At 54.5% G+C, this 23,199-nt stretch overlaps 1 protein-coding gene and 1 long non-coding RNA gene across 15 annotated transcripts; one reads left to right on the forward strand and one right to left on the reverse strand.

Annotated features, from left to right (window-relative positions):
- Window positions 1-1,349: 1,349 nt before the first annotated feature.
- On the reverse strand, window positions 1,350-13,890 carry LOC149915424 (uncharacterized). 14 transcript variants are annotated; one of them, XM_090121468.1, is made up of 17 exons: window positions 13,350-13,890; window positions 12,610-12,720; window positions 11,110-12,515; window positions 10,135-10,263; window positions 8,162-8,385; window positions 6,967-8,020; window positions 6,392-6,453; window positions 5,684-5,837; window positions 5,176-5,432; window positions 4,771-4,841; window positions 4,340-4,419; window positions 4,106-4,217; window positions 3,617-3,740; window positions 2,906-3,043; window positions 2,444-2,586; window positions 2,114-2,239; window positions 1,350-2,004 (listed from the first exon to the last, which is right to left on the reverse strand). In XM_090121468.1, exons 6-17 carry the CDS (start codon window positions 7,043-7,045, stop codon window positions 1,884-1,886), a joined length of 1,467 nt encoding a protein of 488 aa, XP_089977594.1. In that variant the 5' UTR covers window positions 7,046-8,020; window positions 8,162-8,385; window positions 10,135-10,263; window positions 11,110-12,515; window positions 12,610-12,720; window positions 13,350-13,890; the 3' UTR covers window positions 1,350-1,883. The 14 variants fall into 14 exon arrangements, with proteins under 14 accessions (XP_089977594.1, XP_089977590.1, XP_089977597.1 ...); XM_090121464.1 differs by having other exon boundaries at window positions 12,610-12,882; XM_090121471.1 differs by lacking the exon at window positions 13,350-13,890 and having other exon boundaries at window positions 11,110-11,436; window positions 12,184-12,515; window positions 12,610-13,333.
- A 471-nt stretch (window positions 13,891-14,361) lies between these two features.
- LOC149915425 (uncharacterized) lies at window positions 14,362-19,520 on the forward strand. Its single transcript, XR_016458958.1, has 3 exons — window positions 14,362-15,264; window positions 16,797-17,674; window positions 18,043-19,520. It is a non-coding gene; the product is annotated as an uncharacterized LOC149915425 (long non-coding RNA).
- The last annotated feature ends 3,679 nt before the right edge of the window (window positions 19,521-23,199 follow it).

Below are 23,199 nucleotides of genomic sequence, written 5' to 3' on the forward strand. Positions count from 1 at the left end.
CGGCGGGGACGTCGCCAGGGCAACGGCTCTGCATCCGCGCCCCCGCCGAGAAGAAGCCTCTGGGAGGGCAGCCTCGCGTCGCTGCCCACCACAGACGGAGAGGAGGAGTCGGGCTGTGAGGATCAGGCGGGCTGTTTCAGCGAGGAGAAACCGTAAGCCGCCCGTACGCGGGACTACACCGCAAGGAGGGTTGCGATCGCTGTCGGTGAGCGGTAAGTGCGGGGGCTCCCGTTAACGAGCCGGCAACGGGGCGAGGGCAGAGCCAGCAGTACCGGCAGCGGGGCGGGGCTGATCAGTCACACCCCATTAGGCTATCGAGTAGTGTTAGTGTGCCCCCAGATGGACCCCTGGGGGACAGCGCTGGTGACCGGCCTCCGCCGGGATGTGGAGCCACTGACAACAACCCTCTGGCTTCCACCATCCAGCCAATTCTCTATCCACTCGAGAGGCTGCTCCTCAAATCCATCTCTCTCCAATTAGAGATAAGGATATGGGGCGGGACCATGTCAAAGGCATCACACAAGCCCAGGTGCATGACATCAGTTGCCCCTCCTTGGACCACCAGTGCCGGCACTCCCAATGTAGAAGGCCACCAGATGGCTCAGGCACGATCTGCCCTTGGTGAAGCTGTGCTGGCTGTCTTGGATCGCATCCTCATCTCGCATGTGTCTGAGCATCTCTTCCAGGAGCATCCACTCCAAGATCTCCTTGTGCTCAGAGCTCTGCCTGGCAACCATCTGCCTTCCTTTCCCCTGTTCTGGATTTCCCTTCCAGCTGTGTTCCCCGTGAAAAGGCAAATGGTTTCTCACTGTACAGCTGTTCCAGTCAAGCTTAATGTGGCCTTCAGACTGCCAGCTCAAATCTTTGTCTCAGTGCTGTCAGAGAGAGAATGTAAATGTTCCCCTTGTGGACGGCAGTGTTGGTTTGAAACTCCCTGCCTACAGTTACAAGCAAATCCACCTTTGCAGAGCTCCTGGCAATACAGTTCCCAGCTGCAGGCAGGAGTGCTCACAAGCCCTCTGGGGAAAGGAGAGGCCTTTCAGAAGCCCTCATGTTCCCTATGCCCCTGCCTGCTCCTCGTCCCCACAGAGCTCCCCTGCGGTTCTCCCACGGAATTTCTGTTGCTGGGAGGGAGCTATGGGGATACGAGGGGACACATCAATTCTTCTGCACAGGAAGTGTGCACGGCCAGCAGAGATGGCTGCCGTCCTGGGAATCCGCTCTTGGAGAGCATGGGCCTACCGGGCCTTGGGAGCAGCTCTTGTTGCCACCCAAACTCCTCTCTCAAAGCACGGCTCCATCACATTAGTTGATGGCAACAGACACGACACCAGCAGACCGACTGGAAATAAGGCCAATTTATTTTTATTGGGAGTACTGCGTCCAGGGCTGGGGCCCCAGTACAAGAAAGACGCAGAGCTTTGGATCGAATCCAGAGGAGGGCCACTAAGATGATCAGAGGGCTGGAGCACCTCTCCTATTGAGAAAGGTGGAGGGAACTGGGCTTGCTTAGTTTGGTGAGGAGAAGGCTCCGGGGAGACCTCATTGTGGCCAATTCTTGAAGGGAGGATATAAAGTGGAGGGGGAACGGCCGTTGACGAGGCTGGATAGTGACAGGACAAGGGGGAATGGTTTTAAACTGTGGAAGGGGGGGCAGAATTTGGTTAGATGTTAGCAGTTCTTCCCGCGGAGGGTGGTGACGTGCTGGAACAGCTTGCCGAGAGGTGGGGGATGCCCCATCCCTGGAGGCGTTCTAGGCCAGGCTGGATATGGCTCTGGGCAGCCCGGTCTGGTGGTCGGCGACCCCGCACATAGCAGGTGGGTTGAAACTAGACGACCTTCAATGCCCTTTTCAACCTAGGCCATTCAATGAGTCTTTGATTCTACGATCTTCCATTCACAGGTGGAAATCTGGACAGCTTCCCAGCCCCCTTGCCGAGAGCTCCACCGCGGTCACCACCGTTGGCTGCACCTTCCCCTCTGGAGCGACGCGAGCATCGAGCACTACGGAGGTGAAAAGAACAGCGCACGGAGCGTTACGGGCTGAGCGCAGGCAAGTAGTGCAGGCTGGGCTCCAGCCCGGCTCTCAGGATCTGCTGCCTGTGGAGCTCACCAGGGGAGCTGCCGCTTCAGCTCCAGCTTCTGCCGGTTTCTTTCCGCTGTGCTGGCAAAAGCCTCTTGCTGATGGAGGTGCGGCTCCAACCTTTGGAGCACCCGAGCCACTCGTGGGGAAAGGAGGCTGCAGCAGGAGGAGAAAGTCATCCCTTGGGCTCTGCTGAGCCCCCCTGCCTCTCCCCTCACCCAGCCCAGCATCCCCGTGCTGCCGCGTGTCCCCACCCTTGCACCCCGCCAGAGTTTTTGGCCGGGCCGTGCCTGTCCCCGAGCTGCAGGGTCACAGCTGCCCGAGTGCCTCAGGCAGCCAGCAGAGCCCGCACACACTTACTCAGCATGCAGTGCCAGCTTGGTCGCTGTTCCCATTTTACTTCCCGGCAGAGGATCCACATCCTTCCTCCACCTCCTCTCCACTTGCTGTCCCCTGGGCTGGGCTGGAGGATGCGGAGCACGCATGCTCTGCCTGGCCATCAGCTGCCAAAGAGGAGACGCTGTCAGCAAAGTGGCTGGGAGCACGGGGCTGTTTCTCAGAAGCCCTCTGTCAAGGGCCCTGCAGCAGGCCCCGGCAAGCAGGAGACTTGGCCCTGCCAGCCCACGGCTGCCCGCCGCCCTTCCCTTCTCCCTGCAGGGCTCTCCCTGCGAGGTGCCAAGCTCTCCTCCCAGGGAGGAGCAGGCCAGCCCCTGCCATGCTGCACGGCGCCTGTCCCACTCCCCACCCCCTCAGTCCTGCTGAGCTCGCAGCCTGGCTCAGAGGATGGCGGCTGTTGCCAGCAGGCTCGATCCCTGACAGTACCTGGGGTGGACGCTGGTCCGCCCCTACGCTCCAGCCTTCCCACACCGCCCTTTCTGCCCGTGCTTGCTCTACTTGCTGCTGGTGCATGGGCCACGTGCGGTCTACTTCTTTCCACAATGCAGACACTTCCCGGAGCTCCTGCAGAGACACAGCAGCATACAGGATCAGCCTCAGCCCCTGGGACTTTCCTTCAGCTCCACGCTCCTGCTCCTCGCCTCTGGCAGCCGGTCAGCACTGTTTTGTCCCTGAAAGACCAGGGGCCCTAAAGGCAGGACGGGATCCGCAACTTGTAGCAAACGTGGCTCAGAGGTCGTATTCCACTCTCATGGCCCCTGCTCAAAATCAGAGTGCTGTGGCAGGTGGCAGGCCAGGAGGCGAGAAAAGATAGGGAAGGTGTGCAGCACCCTCCATCTACTGAAGAGGAGCTGAAGGAGCGGGTAGAAATGTGAAATGATGGCACCCCAAGGGCTGTGCTCCAGGTCACTGCACACACAGAGGCTTTTGCTTCCCTCCCTGTGGAAGCACTCAAGGCCAGGCTGGGTCAGGCTTAGAGCAACCTGGTCTAGAGACAGGTGTCCCTGCCTACAGCAGGGGATTGGAACTAGGTGGTCTGAGTGGCCCCTTCCAACCCAAACTTCTCTATGATTCTACCATTCTGTCATTTGTGCAGTCTCAAGCAGCACAGTCCCCGTAGCAAGGCAGGGCCGGTACCTGCAGCACCCTCTTAGACTCCTCTGTGGCAGGGAGTGCAGTGCTGGTCTGGGCAGGAGTAGATGCTTCCTTCTGTCCCGCTTTCTTCGTCCTGCGGGAGCTGCCTGCACATGGCGGGAGCGCGCTGCAAACAGACACAAGAGGAGTCTGCAGGAGCCCAGGGCACCTCAGTCTCCCCCCGTGCTCCCACAGCTGTAAAGATGGGCTCCGGTGCAGTGCGGAGAGACCCCTGAAGGGAGAAGAGCTTCTGCCATCAATGGGGATCAGCATTCAGCTCCCCCAGGGATCGGGGGCCAGGGTGGAACATGAAGCTGGTGTGTCTGCCTCGAGCAATTGTGCCGCGTGCTTGCCATCCCTGGAGAGAACGGCTCCCACTGGGACACGTGTGTCAGGAGCCTTTCTGGGTGCTGAGAGCTGGCAGCTCCAAAGGGGAGGCTACTCCTACACGAGCACACGCATCTCCTTCTTCTTTTCACCCAAGGCTCTCACCTGGCAGAAGGCTCCTTCGCCACATCTTTCTGCCTTGAGCTTGGCTTGCGCTGCAGCAGCATGGAGGGGGGAAGTGTCTTCCGCCTCTGCAGCAGCCTGCCGGCAGAGCCCCCTGGAACCAAGACAGAAAGAAGTTCTTCAGAGCAGCCCAACGGACACAGCACGTGAACCTGGATCCAGCCACCCGGCACGGGACAGGGCCCACCTCCCTACAGCTGGGACCCGTTCCCTCACCTCTACTCATCTTCCGCTCTACTGCAGCTTTCTTTTCCGCGGCAACCTCTGCTCTGCTCTTTTCCACAGTGAGCTGAAACCTGGAAACAAAGAGTGACAACCCTTGAAGAAGGATGACCTCCTACCCATGCAGCTGTTGGCGGTATTTATCTATGTGCTATGCAAAGCGTGGCATCCTTTTCCTTCCTGGCCATGCCAAACCAGCACACGTAGCCCAAATTCCTCTGCACATGCAGTCCATTCTCTCTGATGAGAATCGGGACAGCTTGGGCACCAGTAACACAACCATGATTCCCAGGAGCCAGACTTTCCAGGATTTCTACCCAACTGGATGCCGAGCACGGAGACCCAGCAGGGCACGTCTCAGAGGAGGAGGTGGGAAATAAGCCTGTCTCCTGGCCAGCTAAGTGCTGCAGAGGAAATGCGCTCACCTCGGGAACACCCGGATCCCATGGGCGGTGGTCTCTGGCCCGAAGTCAGCAGAATCTTCTGTCCAAAATCTCTGCAAAGGGACACAGACCTGCTGGAGGCTTGCCAAGGCCATTTTTTCATGGCTCTTCTTGACAGGAAGCAAGCCTGGCTCCCATGCCAAGAGAAAGCTGCTCTCCACCAAAGCCTCTTCCGTGAACATCAGAGCTTTGTTCTGCTCTGAAGGAGCAGGATGGCCAAATAGAGAGGCTGTGCAAGAGCACTGCCAGGCTTTCTGCAGGGGCAGAGATCCAGGAAATCTCTTTGCTAGTGGAGAAAGCCGTGGGGACAAGCATTGGACTGGCCTGCCACATCCAGGCTGGCCAGCAGTGATCTGATGGCGCACCCTCAAAACCTCCTCAACTTACAGTGCGGAACAGAGAAAGGACGGTGGCATTGCTTTCCAGCGTTGCAATGCAGCTGCAGAAGAACCTCATGAGGAGGAAGTCGTCTTGGCACGTCATAACGCCGATGTTCTTAAAGACAAATGAGACGGGCTCCCTGTTCCTCAGGAGGTGACAGTATAAGAGCACGCTCTCTCGCACGCAGCGCAGCACCACGTTCAGCGGGACGCCGGAGGCTCGCGAGAGCTGCCGGTAGTTGAGCGACTCAATCTTGACATCGTCTGCAAGGAGAAGGCACAGCCTCACTGCCACAGCAAGCCACATTCCCATGCAACATGATCGTGACCAAATCCCATAGAAAAGGTCTTTCGGAGAAACAGCTCTTGAGCTGTGGTTCCTTCGGGATGAACTCACGCTGTACCCCGAGCTTTGCAGACAATTCTCTGCTGCTCCCGGCCATTTCCAGAGAGCAGGGATAACACACCCAGCCAGACGTGGGACAGGAAGGGGAAGGTGGCTGCTGCCTTCTCACCAGGGATGATGTCATTGGGTGACTGGAGGTCCTGCAGCCACAGCACCCCGATGTCCAGCTGGAAGACAGGCCTTAGCACCGAAACTGCCTCTTCTTTGCTGTGGAATTGCTCTCGGACCCCAGCAAAGACCCCGAGCCCCGGAACCAGGACTCCCTGCACGGGGAAAAGACAGAAAGGCTGACGAGTGTGTACTTTAGGGGCGGCAAAAGCCACAAACATCAAGAGCATGGGGTCACTGCTCTCCGCCCTCCCCACTCCTGATGGACAGCAGGGTGAGATGGGGCTCTCTGGAAAGCTTTGGAAAAATCTGTGATCCCTGCAAGACAGTCACCTTCGCATAGTATTTCCCAACATCCTTTGGCTAGAGAAGAGCCCGGGCATTTACAGCACAGGGCTTAAGCCTGGGACTTATTCCCAAGGACATCCTTGGCATAGGGCCAGAAAAAATCCCCCACCCATTTCTCCCTTGGCTCTCCCCGTTCTGATCACAGGGCAGAGCAAAGCCCCTGCGTGTGCCGAACGTTTGCTCAGGGCAGCTCTGGCCTTGGGTTTCCCTCCCAGTTGGCCAACAGGCTGCTCTGGGCACCCGGCTTGGGCTCAGAGTGCTGCTCAGTGTGGTGCTCAGGGAGGGACTGCTCTGTGAGGCCCACACTCTTGGCGGGACTGAACCTCTCTCCAGGGCAAGGGCCACCAGCATACCAGCCCACCTTGTCCAGCTTCATCTGTTCCAGGATGTAATCAGACACGGCATCCCAGACCGCCACAATCTCTGCAAAGGAAAGAAAAGACATGTCATGCTCCAGGACAGCCTCTTCACAACTGCTTGGCAAGCTCCTCACACAGACAGTGATCGATACAGGCACACGCACACACCCCAGAAAAGCACCGCCATGGCTAGCGGAGCTGGGCTTTGCTCTGATTTCAGCCTTATTCAGGGCCCCGAGGGGAAACGGGGACATAGGAAACCTGTGGGACACAGGATGCCTTTCCTCCCAGAGCAGGAACCTACGGAAACACCTGTAGGTGTGTTCTCCCAGGGAAACCTGGTCTTGGACTGCCCTATCACAGGGGACTGAGCATGCCTAAAGGAACCTGGGGGCTCTGGGCAGCTCTACTATTGGGACCTGGCTGCCACGTGGTCCCCAGAAGAGCTGGACCCTTGGGCAGGGCTCTTGCAGCAGCCCCCAGCCATGCCCAGCCAAGCACAGAGAGCAGGAGCTGAGGCTTTGGACAGCTAACAGCCCCGTGCGATGCCTTGGGAAGGGAGTCCGGAAAGCCTTACCTTTGGTAGAGAGTTCCAGCAGCGTTGGGAACATGTAGACCAGCTCCGAGCTGAGGCTCACAGTCCAGCAGCCTTCCATGTCGCTGGCCGACAGCCCTCAGCTCAGAACTAAGGATGCCCTCCACAAACAAGGCTCCTCAACCAACCAACAATTCTCCGCAAAGTGCCCCTGCTCCTCCACGTGTCAACAAAGGTCACCCAGTGCAGCCTTGCTGCCCCTGAGCCAACTCCTGACCGCAGAAGGACAGAGCCCCTGAGCAGTGCTGCAGCAGCGCCCAGGCCTTGCAGGGAAGTGCTGGCACTGATGCTGCCCTGTGGAAGATCTCCTTGTGATGCAGCGCATCGCACTGTGACATCAGCCCGGGTAACCTGGAGCTCTGTTGGGTCACTGGCATGGAGAGGAGATCTCCTCTTCCAGGAGGAGTTCCAGTTAACTTACTGAATTCTGTTATGAAAGAACGCAAGCCTAACTTTAATGGCTTAGTAAGAGAAGTTGTTTCACGTCTGCTTAATAAACAAAAACCTGTGCGTTCACAGGCACACACACACCTCACGAGGTTGAAATATCATTATTGACAGTCACCGTGGTTTACTCGGCAAATGGCACGAGAACTTGCCACGTGTCATACAGGCTGAAGCTGGTGAGCTGCTGGCGACGCACAACAATGATGACACTGCATCACGGCTGTGCCACGCTGATGTCACATGTGGTCTCCTCTGGTGGTGGCACAGAGTTCACCACCGTGTGTGTCCCCGTCCTCGTGGCAGGCAATGATGGGCACCAGAGGGCTCCAGTGTCACTGAGTCCGGCTGTAGGCAGGCCTGGAGGGGTGACAAAGGACAGCAAGAGGCTCAGAGACAGCACGGTGACAACGCGGGGCCACCAGTGCCTACCTCTGTGTGGTGATCACAGCACAGGGAATAATGTCATCCAAGGGATGGTGACACACGAGTGATGGCGACACCGGATGACGGTAACAACAGTGACAGCCAGGGATGGGGACACTGCATCACGGCTGTTCCACATCGAGGTCACCCTGTGTCACGGTGTTACCTGAAGACAGTGACACTCGATGACACCCAATGGCATCCAGTGAAGGTGATACCCAACGATGGTGACACCACCAACCCCATGTCACACCCCACGTGTCCCCCAACTGTCCCCAGCCCCCCTCCCTGTAGCCCTCCTCGTCACCTCTTCAATGAGGATGGCACCGCGCTGCAGTTGTGCCACCATGGCAGGGGGGACAGCTTGGGACAGTCATGGACAGCCAGGGTGACAGCGACACCAGGCTCCAGGAGCTGTAGGACGCTGATGGGGCTCTCGAGGTAGACGGGTTGGTACGGCCCCAGATTCCATGGTTACAGTGACAGTGTGGACTTCGGGACAGGCGGTTGTCCCGGTGCTGGCATCCGGTGCTGGGACCGGGGGGGGGGGGGGGGGGGCAGACAGGTGGACCCTGGGGGTCAAAACGGGGGAGGCACAGAGGGGAGGGGTGGGCACCTTCGGCCCACGGAGCCGAGCGCGTTCCACCGCCGCCTCCTCCTCTCCCTCCCTCCCTCCGCCGCTCGGGCGCGTAGCGCTTCCCCACGCCGCTCTTCCTTCCCTCCACCCCCTGCCGCTCCTCCCTTTTCTCCCCCCGGCCCCCTCCGGGCCCCGTCCTCCCTCCCCACCGGCTCCGCTCCCTCCCCCGGCTCCCGGGGGTCTAGCCGAGCTGCCCTCCCCCTTCACCGCCCCTACCCGGCACCGCGCCCCTTTCCCCGGGCCGTGCCGGGGATTACGCGCAAATCGCCTCGGCCTTAACCCTGTTTGCGGCCGCTCGGGCTGTCGGGGAGCTCCCGGGGTGTGCGGACGGCCCTTCTCCGTTGCCCCGGACCGGACCGGACCGGACCGGCGACCCCCGGCCCTCATCGAGCGACCTTCGAGCTCGGCGCCCCCTAGACTCGCAGGAGGGGCCCGAGGGGGTGAGAGCATAAAGGGCAGCCCTACTGAGCAGCCCCTTGCCCCCGCTGGGGGATCTGGGCTCAGCAGCTGGTCCCGCGTATAGGGCGAGCACTGCGATGTAGTCCTTCGAGGCATGGGTCGGGACGCGATCCGTGGCTGGGACGTGGGCTGGGACATGGGCCCTGCGTTAAATGCAGAGCAGAGATGGACACCGTGTGCATCCGTTCATGGGGGCACCACGCCTTAAGGAGCAGCACATTTCTCTGCCCTCCACCAAGCCTTTTATTGACACACTGAGTGTTTACTTGGAGGCTTCTCAGTTTACGAGTTACCAGCATACCCTTGAACCAGCATACCAGCCAACGTCTCATGGCTCTTCAAGTGGAGCTCATGTCTCCTACAAACTCAACCCTTTCACTGATTGTTTTTTTCCTCTTGCTGTACAACAGCAGGGTATGTGAAAGAGCAGAATTTCAGAGGAGATAGGAAACAAAGCTCCATCACCACGTGAAGCCACACTGTTCTTTTCTCCAGCATTGCTGTGTTGCTTTCGTTCCAGCCTGCCCTTTTGAGTTCACAGCTGCCAGGTTTGATCACAGAAAGTAATCACTGGGTTGTCTACTTGGTAAGTGCAAACATCAGGAAAGCAGTTGGAATTCACAAGAATAGAAGAAAGGAAATTGCATTGCTAATATTTAAAGATATAGTCATTTTCTTTGTGGTTTTAGGCTTTCATACAGAGCATTAGGATACTGCAAACTGAGGGTAGTTTGCAAGAAGTAGCAATTTTTGCCTCTCCTGCCCTCCCTCTCAGTAAAAAGGTGAAGTACCTTCTGTATTTTACTAAGCCTACTAAGTTAAAGTGGTGCACCACTAACTCAAGCCCAAAGAAGTGCTGCAGTGGTATAGCTCATCGGGAGACTGAAACTGCTGCAGCTCTTCCAGCAATAGAAAAAAAGAACTATTTTTGTTGACCGTGAGTTTATGAGTGGTCTGTTGTTGAATTGCTTTTGTTGAAGGGTTGTAACCTCAGAAGGGAGCAAGCCAGATGACTGACAGCAGGTTACTTTTTTGATGATGGTGAGAAATTGCATGTGGTTGTCCGAGGATGTTTGGTCTCCTTCCCTTTACCCCCAGGTGAGAGATACTGCTAAGGAATACCATCCTACAAAAGCCTGTAGACTAAGAATTGGTGTCAGAGTCATATTAGCTCCCCTACTTACCACGTGATGCACTGGATAATCACACGACTGCTGTTCTGTATCCTTTGACATCATCCAGCCTCTGTAGCCATGGCCATGCTTTGTGGCAGAAGTGGTCTGGTATTAAATATTTGTCATCCTTGCACCCTGCTGAACCACAAAAGCCAAAAACAAGAAACAAGACTCTTATTTAAGCTACTTCTTCAGCTCCAGCCCCATACATATTCTACTACCTTAAAGTTCAAACCGGTTCTTGGTGTCCCTTTTGCCCCATTTTTTATTTCATATGCCTTAAATCTTACAGCTGTGACTAGATAGATAGACAATTTTGTTCACCTCATTTCATCCCCTGGAGTTCAAAACTTAGTTTCCATTAGTGGAAAGCTAGTATAGGCCCCTGAAGACTACAACAACCTACTTAAGCTTAAGGTATGTTTCAAGGTCGTGTTGGATAAGGAGGAAAGAAATCAGCTCCTACTAGCTAATGAAAACTGCAATGTCATTTCAGATCAGGCCTGCCAGTTTGGGCTCCAAGATGCCAAATTTGTTTTTTCACTTCTTTTTGTTCAGGGGATAGATTCAAACCTGCTGACAAGCCTGCCCTTAGTGATTTCCCCTCATGTGAGCTTTGCTCACCCTATCTGAGAGCCCCATTTTACAGAGACCAAGGTCTGTGCACTGCTTGACAGAACTAACTGAAAATCACAGGCCAAGTACTCCTCTAAAAACATGTAATTCTGTCAAAGCAGACATGGAATTTGAGGACAGGTGTCAAAACCACAGGATTATTTATTTATTTGTTTGTTTATTTTTAGGGGCATGCTGCTGTGTTTGCAGAGGGGCAAGAGAACTGAAGGCAAGGGAACTTAAGTTGAGGAGGTGCTGCCCACTAAAATAAACCATGGCACCTGTCCCCTGAAGGAAGGGGGTGGTGGTCTGGGAGGAAACCTTCCAGAGGTCTACGGTTGAACCAGATGATATTCGGCCTTTTCCTACCCTAACGATTCTGTGAGTCCATAATTCAGAGAGCAATCTTCACAGCTGGCCTGGGAGCAGGAAGTGAGCATATAGCTGGTCTGCCAAACTGCATCAAAACATCTCCATGAGGGGAGATGGAGTTTGTTTCATTTCATCCTGGTTTTTTGACTTCGTTCCAAGTTGTGTTTTTGTGTGTTGTTTTTATTTTCTTTTCCTTCAAGTTTTTCCACTTAGTCTAGACGTTTGGGTTTGAATTTCTCAGTAGTCCGCTGTATACGCTGCGTTCAAAGATGTCTCATATCCTTCTGTCTCTTCTGTTCCCTGCCCTTAATGACTCAGTGAGAACTGGATCAACAGAGTGAATGCTTCATTATTGACTTTTTTTTTTTTTTTTTTTTTTTTAAAACATGAAACGCATTGAAAATAGTAACACATGCCTGCCTTCTCTAAGCAAAATATTTTGGCTGTGTTGGACACGCTGAAACATACAGATTTTGAATTCAATGCAAATGTTTTGTTTAGACATTGACAGCAAAACCCCCATCTCTTGAAGTACTTCCATTCTTCATGGAAAACAAACAAACAAACAAAACAACAAAAAAGCCTTTCCATTGAAGAACTTGCCATTTTCTTTCCCTAAATTGAGGCAGGAAGACCTTAAAACAATGATTTTTCTTCATATTTTTTTTTTCCAGCATTGCCTTCAGCATGTACCATATAAAGAATATATGCTAATGTTCATCAACTGATGCTAGCATCAAATTTCCTTCTTTTCTTGGCACATAATACGCACGCCTACTTTGAGTAAATTCTTCAAGGAAATGTTGCTCATTCTCCTCATAGTAGATATGCCAGTTGGATTCTTTTCTGTTAAGTAATTTTGGATGACATCCAAAGGTAAGGTTTGATCAACGGGGTAACTGGGTAGTTCCTGCCAGACAGATAGGTGGTAACAACCCACAGGAAATGGATTACAAGCAGAGAAAAAAGCACTTAGTTTTCAACCCTTCAGATAGAGCCAAAGTAACACAATGGGTTAAGGAACACATTTAAAACTAAAGGTATGTTTTATTATTGGCCAAATCCTGATACCTGTCTTGAAGCCCGCTCCTTTCTCTTTGTGAGGGCATTCAGACAAAATGCTGTAGAAGTTCTGGATTTCTCCCACTTCACAGTGTCTGTTGCTTGGGAATATTTCGTGCAAGGAACCTGAAAAAATGCTTTCGCCCACACTTTCTTCACAGGCTTTTTCCACCTTGTGCTTTTTCTTGTCGTTATTATTCCTCTTGTTACTGTAATTGCTGCTTCTGTATGTATCTGTACAAGACAGGATGCTTTTAAACAGTTCCCCACTGTTTTCAGTGTCACAAGGTGGAAGTTATTAATGCAGCTGGCAGGAATGTGTCTGTTGCCTTAGGGAAGGGCTGCAGGAAGCAAGAAATTGCAGTGAGAAAAAAGCCCTGCCCTCAGAAAAGAATTTTAGTGAAGGACCAGCAGAGGTATGGAGGGACAACCCACCTGCCACTTCATTGCCTTCTTCTTGTTTTACTTCCCCTTCTCAGTATTTTTTCCTCAGATGTTAGCATCTCCTACTTTCTCTGTTGTTCTACTGACTTGATTCGGAGATATCTAGCAGGAGGTTGATGTGTTTCTCATTCAGTATTGTCAGGGCATTAGGAAAAGTATTAACAGCAGGTTGTGTGTTTATGGCCTCAAGTTGTGCCAGGAAGATTCAGATTGGACATTAGGAAAAATTTCTTCTTCAAAGGTGTGGTTAGATGCTGAAATGGGCTGCCCAAAGAGATGGTGGAGTCACCTTCCCAGGAGGTGTTCAGAAAACATTTAGATGTCGTACTGAGGGACATGGTTTAGTGGGGAAATATTGGTGGTAGGTGGATGGTTGGACTGGATGATCTTGAAGGTCTTTTCCAACCTTGGTGATTTGATGATTTGATGATGATGAAGAGGACTACAGTGATCAGAATGGGGGAACTGGAAGGGGGAAAAAGGGGAGGGGAGGCGCAACCCCGGGGGTCACACAGAGCGACGGGGGAGGTTGTGGGCGACCAGTGGCGGGGGGAGGGGAGGAGGGCAGTGAAATACACGGGGCGGGGGAGGCGGGGAGACACAGGGCAGCTGCCCCCGCCGAGCGGAAGCCCCGAGCGCCACAGAGACCCCGCGGGGCCAACGCAGAGCGGCACGTGGCCCCCAGCCCCCTTAACCCCGGCCCCGCCCCGGTGCCCCCCCCGAACACCCACCTGTAGAAGCTGAGGCGGCGCTCGGAGCCCCGGGGTGCGCCGCCCCACTTCCGCACGGCCGCCTCCTCCTCGGGTCGCGGGGCTGGTGACGTCACCCAGCGGGGACGGCGCGGCGCACGCGCTGAGGCGCTGTCGCCATGGGGACGCCATCACGCATGCGCTGTCGCCGGGGGGGCGGCTTTACGCGCTGCAATGAGGGAGGGCGCGCCGTCTCCACGGCATCAGATGGAAAACGGCGCTTGGAGACTGCAGCTGCGGGGCAGCAGCTCAGCACAGCGCTGCCGATGACTGGAGCCGAGCGAGAAGCGGACTCCGCTGGGCCGGACTCCGTGCCGGGCTCGAACGCGCCTCGATCCGCGCGATCGCTCCCTCTCTTCCGGGGCTGCCCGGCTCAGCCAGGAGCCGCTCCCGGACACCGGGCGGGTCCCGCCTCTCGCGGTCAGCCGCCGCTTCTCGCAGCCCGGCAGCGCCTCGCCGCAACGACGGAGGACGGCTCGGTTCCCCCTCCGAGGACAGCCGGATTCTGACGGGGTACGGACGGGGCCGGCGGCGGTGCCCCCGCGCCGCCTTCCCCCGACCGCGCGGCGTCCCCGAGGGCGGCGGCGGGGCAGCGGAGCGGCGGAGCGCCGCTTTCCCCGCACGGAGCCCCGCGGCTCCTCCATCCCGCCGGCGCCATCGGCATCACCATGGCGGCGGCCCCGCGTCCGCAGCCGCCATTGGCGGAGAGCCCGCGCTCGGCCCCGCCTCCTCCGCTCTGCCATTGGTCGGTGCGCCGAACGGGGCGGGCGCTCCGCGCGGGGTCCTTTCTGTCCGCGGGCGCGCCGTCATTGCGACATCACCGCGCGCGTTCCCATGGCCCCAGCCCGGCTGCCCTCGCGATGCCTGCCGTCGTGCGCCCGCTCCGCTTCCGGGGCCCCGGCTGCGGCTGCGGGAGGAGAAGGGCGGGGATGTGGGGGACCTCAGCGGGGCCGGGCCCGCGCCGCCCCGCCCCGCTCCGTGCGGGCCTTGCTGGAGAGCGGCGAGCGCGGGCTGGCGGCCGCCGGCAGGTGGGGGAGCGGGGCGTCCGGGCGGGCGGCGCGGCCCGGCGGTGGCGTGGGGAACCCGCTGGAGACGAGCGGCTCCGGGGCACCTTGGCGTCCCGCTGCAGGCGGCGGTCGCGGTGCCGGCCCGAGGCCGGCGCTGTGCGGGGCGGGGCTGAGCGCGGGGCGATCAGCTGCTGCTGCTGCTGATGCTCGGCCGGCTTCTCGGCCGCCTGCGCAGGGCGCTGCTGGCTCGCGTTCAGCCGAGCGTCGGCCCGCAGCTCCGGATCCTTTTCCTCCACGCGGCCTTCCGGCCGCTCTGCCCCAAGCCCGCAGCGATGCCTGGGGTCGTTGTGACCAACGTGCGGGACCCGGCGTGTGGTGGTGTCGAACCTCGTGCCGTTGGCATCAGCCGTCGATCGGCCTGACCGGAGCCCTCTGCAGGGTCTTTGGAATCCTTAGGCAGATTATAGGAGGATGCCAGAGCCGAGGGGCGATGGGAGGCAGGGAGGGGAGCATCCTGCCGTGCCACCGGCAGCCCGGGGACCACGTGCTGTGGGTGCCGGCACGAAGCTCCTCCATCCGTCAGCACGGGAGCTGCGGTTCTGGCTGCAGCGGCAGGAACTCAGCGCAGCCCTGCAGAGAGCGGTCCGGCAGCACGAGAAGAAGATGACGGCCGTGGAGTGCGAGAGCCTCAGCAGCGTCTGCAGCCCGCGAGGAGCTGAGCGGGGCTGGGGAGAGGAAGCTGTGGGAGTCCTGGGGAGGGACTCCCAGAATAGCAGCGTGAGTGGCAGGATCAGCTGCTTCCTCCTGACACTGTTTCCTTTGAGAAGCCAGTGCAGAAGCCAGTCCGCATTGTCACATCTGTGGGGTTGCACAGAACGCACAGGCATGGGGTAAGTTTAGGTTGGATATCAGGACAAACTTCTATACAGTAAGGGTTGTTGAGCACTGGAATGGGCTCCCTGGGGTGGTGGTTGAGTCACCATCCCCAAACATGTTTAAAAACTGTTTGGATGTGGTGCTCCGGGACATGATTTAGAGGAGGGTTGTTAGAGTTGGGGTACTTTGCTCAGGTCATGGTTGGACTCGATGCTCTTGAAGGTCTTTTCCAACGTGAGCGATTCTGTGATTCTGCAGGGACACAGTGTGTTGGACTGCTGTTTGTTGCAGAGCACCAGCACAGGGCAGGACTGGGGACTGGGAAGATCACAGAAGATCACAGAAACACCAAGGTTAGAGAAGACCTGTAAGATCATCCAGTCCAACCGTCCACCTATTACCAATAGTTCTCACTAAACCATATCCCTCAACACGAAATCCAAACGTTCCTTGAACACCTCCAGGGTCGGTGACTCCACCACCTCCGTGGGCAGCCCATTCCACTGCCTGACCACTCTTTGAGAGAAGTAGTATTTCCTAACGTCCAGCGTAAATCTCCCCTGGTGCAGCTTGAAGCCATTCCCTCTAGTTCTGTCACCAGTTACATGAGAGGAGAGGCCAACACCCAGCTCACGACAACCTCACTTCAGGTAGTTATAGAGAGCAATAAGGTCTGCCCTGGGCCTCCTCTTCTCCACACTAGCTGCTAATGGATCGCTCCATTAATGCAAAATTGCTGTAATTAAGAGCAGGTAAATGCTCCTGCACAAGACTGGGCACTGAGACCTTTGTGTCTGTCAGTGATTCTCCAGCACGTTCTGTGTTAGCTGCACGGGGCTGCTTTCCTTTCTAGGGCCTGGGAACAGATGACAGCACTCTGATCAGAGTGATGGTGTCCTGCTCCGAAAAAGGATCTTTTTAGATCTGCTCTTCTTACCTGTATCCTCTCTTCTGTTCTGCCCTCTTTCTTCTCCCCTCTCGTTCATCACTCTTCTCCCCCTTACAAGCTCCTCTCTTCCCTTTTTCCTTTGTTCTGCTCAATCTTTTCTCTCCTCTCCTTCTCTCCTCTCCTCTCCTCTTTGTTGGCAAGAGGGCTCCGAGCTCCCTTGCTGGTGCGGAGAGGCTCAGACTCCCTTGCTGGTGCAGAAGGAACGATGAAGGACCTTTACTGAAGATGCTTACAACCTTTTATACCCGTGCAACAGCAACTTACATGTAGGAAGCAGGAGCCTCGTGTGTGTTTACGTCTGGCTCAAGTTACTGCTAAGTTTCTTTACTCATTAGCAAGATAATGACTTTCTTTATCCCACATCTCCCCCTTCGCTATTAAGAGAAAAAGAAGCACGGTTCAAAAACAATCCTAAAAGTAGCTAAACTAAAATTAATACACTGAACAAGGATGGGTTCTGTAGAGTACAAACAGCAGTCCATATTAACCAGTTCCAACGATTCCAATTCTTATGATTCCTTGGTGACACAGTTGACAAAGTGCGTCTTGTCGCTGTGAGTCCAAACCACTGATGAAAGTGCTGTGGTCATGTTACAGCAGATGATGAGACGGATGGCCAGACCCCCCAGATTCGCATGAGCACCCACTGGACACCCCAGGACTCCTCTGGGACATCCCCAGACCCTTCTGGATGACTCCAGGACCACTCAGACCCACATGAGAACTCCCTGGACCCTACCAGACCCTGCTGGGCCATTTCCAGATCAGCCCAGGGACTCCTCAGAGCTCTTGGGCCCATAGTGGGAACTTCCAGATCCTTCCATGGTGCCACAGGACCAACCCGGGGACTCCCTGGACATCCCAAGGTCACAGAATCACAGAATCACAGAATCGTAGGGGTTGGAAGGGACCTCCAGAGATCATCGAGTCCAACCCCCCTGCCAAAGCAGGATCCCTACACCAGGTCCCTCTGGGATATCTCCAGACTCTTCTGGTTGAGTCCAGAAGAGCCCCCTGGAGCCCCCAAACCTCTCTAGGATGTCTCATGCAGATCCTTCTGCATGATTCCAAGTGGGGATAAGAGGGGATAAAGGAGGGTGTGGGTGGGGTGAGAAAGGGGTCAGTGGGACTTTTTTGGGCTGGAAAGGGGGGTTGTGTGGAATCTAGGGGGGGAAGGTGTGAGTGAGTGGGACTGCTGTGGGGTGGAAAGGGGTTCTGGTGATGGAGGGAGGGATGGAAGGGAAAAACTGGGGAGTTGTGGGGAGCTTCTATAGTAAAGGAAGTCTAGGGGCAGAGAGTGGGGGATGGGGGGGAAAGCAGAGGTTCTGACACAGTGCCTGTTCAACAGCTCCCCTCTGTGTCCCTTCCCAGGGAGAAACCACAGTTTGGGCCTGAATGACACTGGGCACACAGCTTCCTTCTTAGCTTGACGTCAAGACACCTTGCTGACACAGATCTTCTGTAAGAGATGCAAGGTTAGTTTGGAAATCCATGAGCTTCTCTAAGGTCATGCGTTACATCAAAGATCTAAAGGTTATCACAGAATCATAGAATAGCCTGGGTTGAAAAGGACCACAATGACCATCTAGTTTGAACCCCCTGCCATGTGCAGGGACACCGTCCACCAGACCAGGCTGCCCTGAGCCACGTCCAGCCTGGCCTCGAATGCCCCAAAGGATGGGGCATCCACGTCCTCTATGGGCTACCTTTTAAAATGCCTCACCACCGTCTGAATGCAAAACTTCCCCCTGATATCTAAACTAAATCTCCCCTGTCTCAATTTCAAACCATTCCCCATTATCCTGTCATTATCCACCCTCGTAAACATCTGTTCCCCCTCCAGTTTATACAGTTTATACGTTTCCTTCAAGTCCTGGGAGGTCTCCCGGAGCCTTCTCTTCTCCAAGCTGAACAAGCCCCGGTCCCTCGTTGCACCAAGAATGCCTCGGCGGCTGCATCTCCCTCGTCCCCCACCAGGGGGGACTTCACTGCACTTCAATGCACTTCAGTGCATTTTTTTTGTAACTTTTGGGTTGAAATGTTAAAGACAGTAAAAGGAATGTTATTTTAGTGATCTAAAAGTACAAAACAATAGTTGTAATTCTTATTTTCAGGATAGCTGGGCTAATCAGAATCTAGTTGCTCTTCAAGCTTAGTGTTGCTTATGTTGAGCTGTTTCAAGCTTTTACAGATGTTTAAATGAGAGCAGCTAATGACACCCAGTTTTCCCCAAGAACATAAAGACGACTTGCCACTCAGGAGTAGTGGTTTAACACAAAGCTTTTGAATGGCGTGGTCTTCCTTACAGCTGCAGTTCTAAGATGACCGTGTGTTAAGATCAGCTGCATCAAGCAGCTCTTTCATCCGGTTGCTGAAGACTAACAAAGACTAAATTTGTCAGAGGACAGCACCTAGCATTTAAAGAAGAGGTATATGTAGTTGTACCGTTTCCCTCCAGACTCCCTTGACTGTGCAGTCCAGCACCATAATGGATAGACCTTTATTCTTTGGAAGCCAGGTGCAAGGTGTTGTGTACACATCTCTGCTTGGATAAATAAAGGAGGATTACATTTGGGAGTTCTGCAAATTTGCAGGTGGATCCTAAATTTGTCAGCAATGAAGGGCAGGTGATTGAAATATGCTGGCATCCCTGCAGACAATAAATGCCATGACATGATTAGCAACAGTATTGCAGTCAGGATAGAGCAAGAACATACACCAGGCAAGAGTTGTGTGTTGAGTGGATGTACAGATGTTCAGCTGGATGTTTACTAAAAATGCGTATGTGACTCTTCATTGCTGGATTTCCAATGCTCAGATGTTCAGGATTAGGGAAGCAGCAAAACAAAACCATATTTGTAGAGGGTGGAGCAGATGTAAAGAAATATTTTCATTTTTAATATCATGAAGACATTTGTAATTAGATGACACAAGATTCAATTGGAAACCCAAATCAGACTTGCCATCATTCTCCTTTTATTTCATTTTAAATAAAACAGGAAAGCTATTGAGATACATTTGAGAAATTACCGTCAATAAAATCATTGCTTGAAAACTTTGTTTCTCCTTCCTCTTCAGCTGTTTTGTTTCCACTGCAGTCATGATTGAAGGAGATGGTAAGCAGTTCTCTAGCTGTTTTCTTAGCTTAGTTACGTTTTGATGAAAGTTCTTTCTAAAAGTGGAAGGAAGGTCCTTTGTTGAATCCCTCACTGCTCCCATTAGACCGCAAAGAGGTCTCTCTATCAGACATCAGGATAGATGTGATTAGTCAGAGGCCAAATGGGCAGAAGACCTTACAGCAGCTGTTTTGTGATGATGGAAGATCAAACAGGAGCTAAAGAGAAACCTTTCAGTAATAACCAAAGGCCAGAGTTGCTGGGAGATGCAGAGGAGGCTTCCTGCCCCACCGGCTTTAAAAAGGGACACATACCGCTGTGAGGGTGACCACATAGGCATCTCCCCAAATGAACTTAGGGATCCATGACCCAGATTTGTAAAATATTTAGATACTGAACAATTTAGGTGGGCTTTGTGAGGGATTACTTTTTATTAAGTGCCTAGCTTCTATTGTTTCAGTTTGGTTCCTGGAGATATTCACCTATCTGTCACAGGCACCTGTCTTTTGAAAACAGAGACTGATGATAATTGCACAAAACCAGGAAGGGATTGTACCTGGAAAGATCTGTCCTGCAAAGGCATAAGTGCAAGTGTCTTAATTTTGAGGAGGAGAGATTGTTTGGTGGGCTTTTTGGACTGTCATCAATGATGAAATGCCCTAAGGCAAATCATTTCACGTGCGTCATGCCACGTTATTTTGTCCCTAGCTCTACAGCTCCCTCACCTAACACTGTAATACACGTCTTAGCCTCACCTAGGCCAAATCCATTCTCAAAGCGGGAGGAAGCCTCTGGTATACAAAAGGAGCCATAAAGTAGCTCATAGTCATGTGGGTCATGTAGTCATATAGGGTGAGACCTACGTTCCAGAAATGCGCTTTCCCCACACTTGGGGACTGGGCTGGACCTCGGCGGCTGCATTTCCCTCGTCCCCCACCAGGGGGCGCTGCTCCCCCATCCAGCTCAGCACGCACCCTGCGCTCACTTCCAGGGGGCGTTCTCAGCAGCGTGCGCCCTTTGCACCGGGCAGCCCGGGCTGCGCTTTACTGACGTGCTGCTCGGCCGCGTTCACAACGTGTGCTCCAGTCAGCCCGCAGGCTGTCGGCTTTTCAGCGTCTATTACACAGCCCAGTGCCGGAGCTGGTGTGCGCTAAAGGCACCTGCACCTGCCGGGAAAGCCTGAAGAAAAGCCTCGGGAGGGGTTTGCACGACCCCAGGTGAGCCGTCAGCCCGGCGCTAAGCGCACAGAAGGGAACGCTGGAAGGGCCGCTAGAGGCAGATGTTGCCTGCTGGGTCCCCGAAGGGAAACTGCGGGCTGCCGGGGAGAGAGAGGGGAGTGGAAATTCCCCCGCTGGAGGCTTCCCATTCAGACACTCCAAAGGAGGAGTTGAAAGCTGCCATCAATCCATGCGTGCAGAGCTGTGGAGCGGGATCATCTCGTGTCTGCCGTGGCCCAGAGGGAGAAACGCACTCCCGGCTGGGCTGCGTTACACAGAGCCAACCGGGCAGCAGAGCACGCTGAGCTCCTCTGCTCACTTCCTCACTGTCCCAGCTCCAACCCCTTCCTGTGCCTCTCGGAGCCCAAGCCGGGCTGCAACACGCCTGGCAACCGCTGCTCCCCTCGTTGCAGCCCGTCTGGCCCAGCAAACCTGCCGTGCTGGGCAGGAGCTGGAGCCGGGACCGGGCTCCCGCCTGGGCTACAGCAGCGCCGGTTCCGCCCCGCCCGGTGCCGCTCCCCGCTGCCCTCCCGCCGCTGCTGGCAGGGGGCAGGAAGCGTGCGCTCCTCTGCACGAGGCACGAAGGGCTCCTACCTTGGGTGCGGAGCAGGCTGCTCCCACCTCTGGTGCAGGCAACCGGGCTCCTGGGAGTCGCTCCTGGGAGAGCAGGGGATGCCGAGTGCCCGCAGCCCGGAGCTGGCCGCAGGACGGCCTTGCTGCACCTCCTGCCGCCGCGGTGCTGCCCGGATGGCTTCCAGCCAGGCTCTGGCCGCTTCGGCACAGCCTCAGGTGCCGGGCAGCAATTCCCACAGCGAGCACGCCCCGAGCCGGCTGCCAGGCCGTGGGCAGTTTCACAGCTCGTTCTCGTGGCACATCTGCATCCGTGGGAGAGAGGGGAGGATGGGGGCTGTGTTTTGTCACGCTAATGAAGCGTCGCTCTCTGCTCCGTCCCTTTGCTTCCTTTGCTGGGGACATTCGCACATCCTTGTGGTCGCACATCCCCACGTTGCTGTCCTGGAGCTCCTTTAACTCCTCTCACCCGTGAGCAGGTCCCAGAAGAGGCAATCTCCGGCTGCCCTGCTCTCGAGGGCAGCATCTCCCTGCAGCTGGCTCACTTCCTCACTGAGCGCTGCCCATGGCACTCATGGCACGTTTCTCCTCACTGAGCGAGTGACTTCTATTGCTAACAACTTCCTATCCTGCTTTCTCAATTCGGTCTTTGCAAGGCATGAGCATGGTTAAGCTCTCTGTGTACGAGGGCCAGCTCTGCTGTTCACTTATGTAGATCTACAGACTTTAAGGTCACCCAGGAGGAACCGCCCTCGGGGTAACCGGGGGTTTGTGTCCAGAGAAGACTGCTTCCTCTTCTATTGCATTTTCTGTGGGGCAAAAGTGGCTCCAAGTTTCACTTGGCAATGTTTAAACTCTACGCATCTTTCTGCAGGGGATGTTCCTCTGAACTTTGCCGTGATCACAGCCGCATCTCTTTCCTTTGTGCTGGTAACCCAGCTGCACGCATGAGCAAAATTATTTCCTCCGCTCACATCAAAGTCTTCTAGAAAGCAATGGTTTTGTAACAAAAGGGCCAGTATCCCTATGGCAGAGGAGGTTAACACATCCTCTTCTGACTCTGCTCTTGAGAAGAAAAACAAAAATAATAAAAACCAAACAAACAAACAAACAAAAAAAAAAAAAAAGGAAGCTAACAAAGAGGCCCACCCTAGTCTAGTCTGGGACATGGTTCACCAGATTCTTCCAAGTGTTCTCACTTCTGTCTCACTCAAGGCTAAACAGAGCTTCCATATGTGTGGAAGAACACAGATCATGGCCTGAACAGGATGACTTGTGGAAAATCAAACTCCATAAGCACAAAGTGGTTATAAAGCAGGTATATTTTGAGGATATTCTCAGGCACCACAGGTTTGTGATCTGCAACAGCAATGTGTATCCCATACAAGTACATTTGTTATGCATCAGTGGATGCATAATCAAAGTCAGATTTAAAAAAAATCTATTTTACATGCATACATATCCCACCAAAATGTTCAGTTGCATACTCAAACATTTTTCAATTACACTTGAACACTTTTTTAAATCATTCAGCATTTCCTTTAGAAGAGTATGTATTGCTAGTTCATTTTTAAAAGATTTTTTAAGGTTTTTTGATGGAATACTGTATAATCAATGAATGTACAGATGTTATAACAGAATCACTGAATGGCCAGGGTTGGAAGGGACCTCAAGGATTGTGGATCGCCAACCTCCCTGCACATGCAGGGCCACCAACCTCCCCATTTAATGCTAGACCAGGCTACCCAGGGCCTCATAAAATCTGGCCTTGAACACATTCAGAGATGGGGCATCCACAACCCCTCTAGGCAGCTGTTCCAACACCTCACCACTCTCTCTGTAAAGAACTTCCCCCTGACATCCAACTTAAATCTTCCCTCCCTCAACTTCAAACCATTTCCCCTCGTCCTGCCATTATCTACCCTTTCAAAGAGTTGACTCCCCTCCTCTTTGTAGACTCTCTTTAGGTACCGGAATGCTGCTAAGAGGTCACCCTGCAGCCTTCTTTTCTCCAGGCTGAACAAGCCCAACTCCCTCAGCCTGTCCTCACAGGGGACGTGTTCCATCCCTCTGATCATCTTTGTGGCCCTCCTTCAG

This window comes from Phasianus colchicus, chromosome 19, assembly GCF_987193195.1.
Source record: "Phasianus colchicus chromosome 19, bPhaCol1.hap1.1, whole genome shotgun sequence".
In the NCBI taxonomy this organism is placed as follows: domain Eukaryota; kingdom Metazoa; phylum Chordata; class Aves; order Galliformes; family Phasianidae; genus Phasianus; species Phasianus colchicus.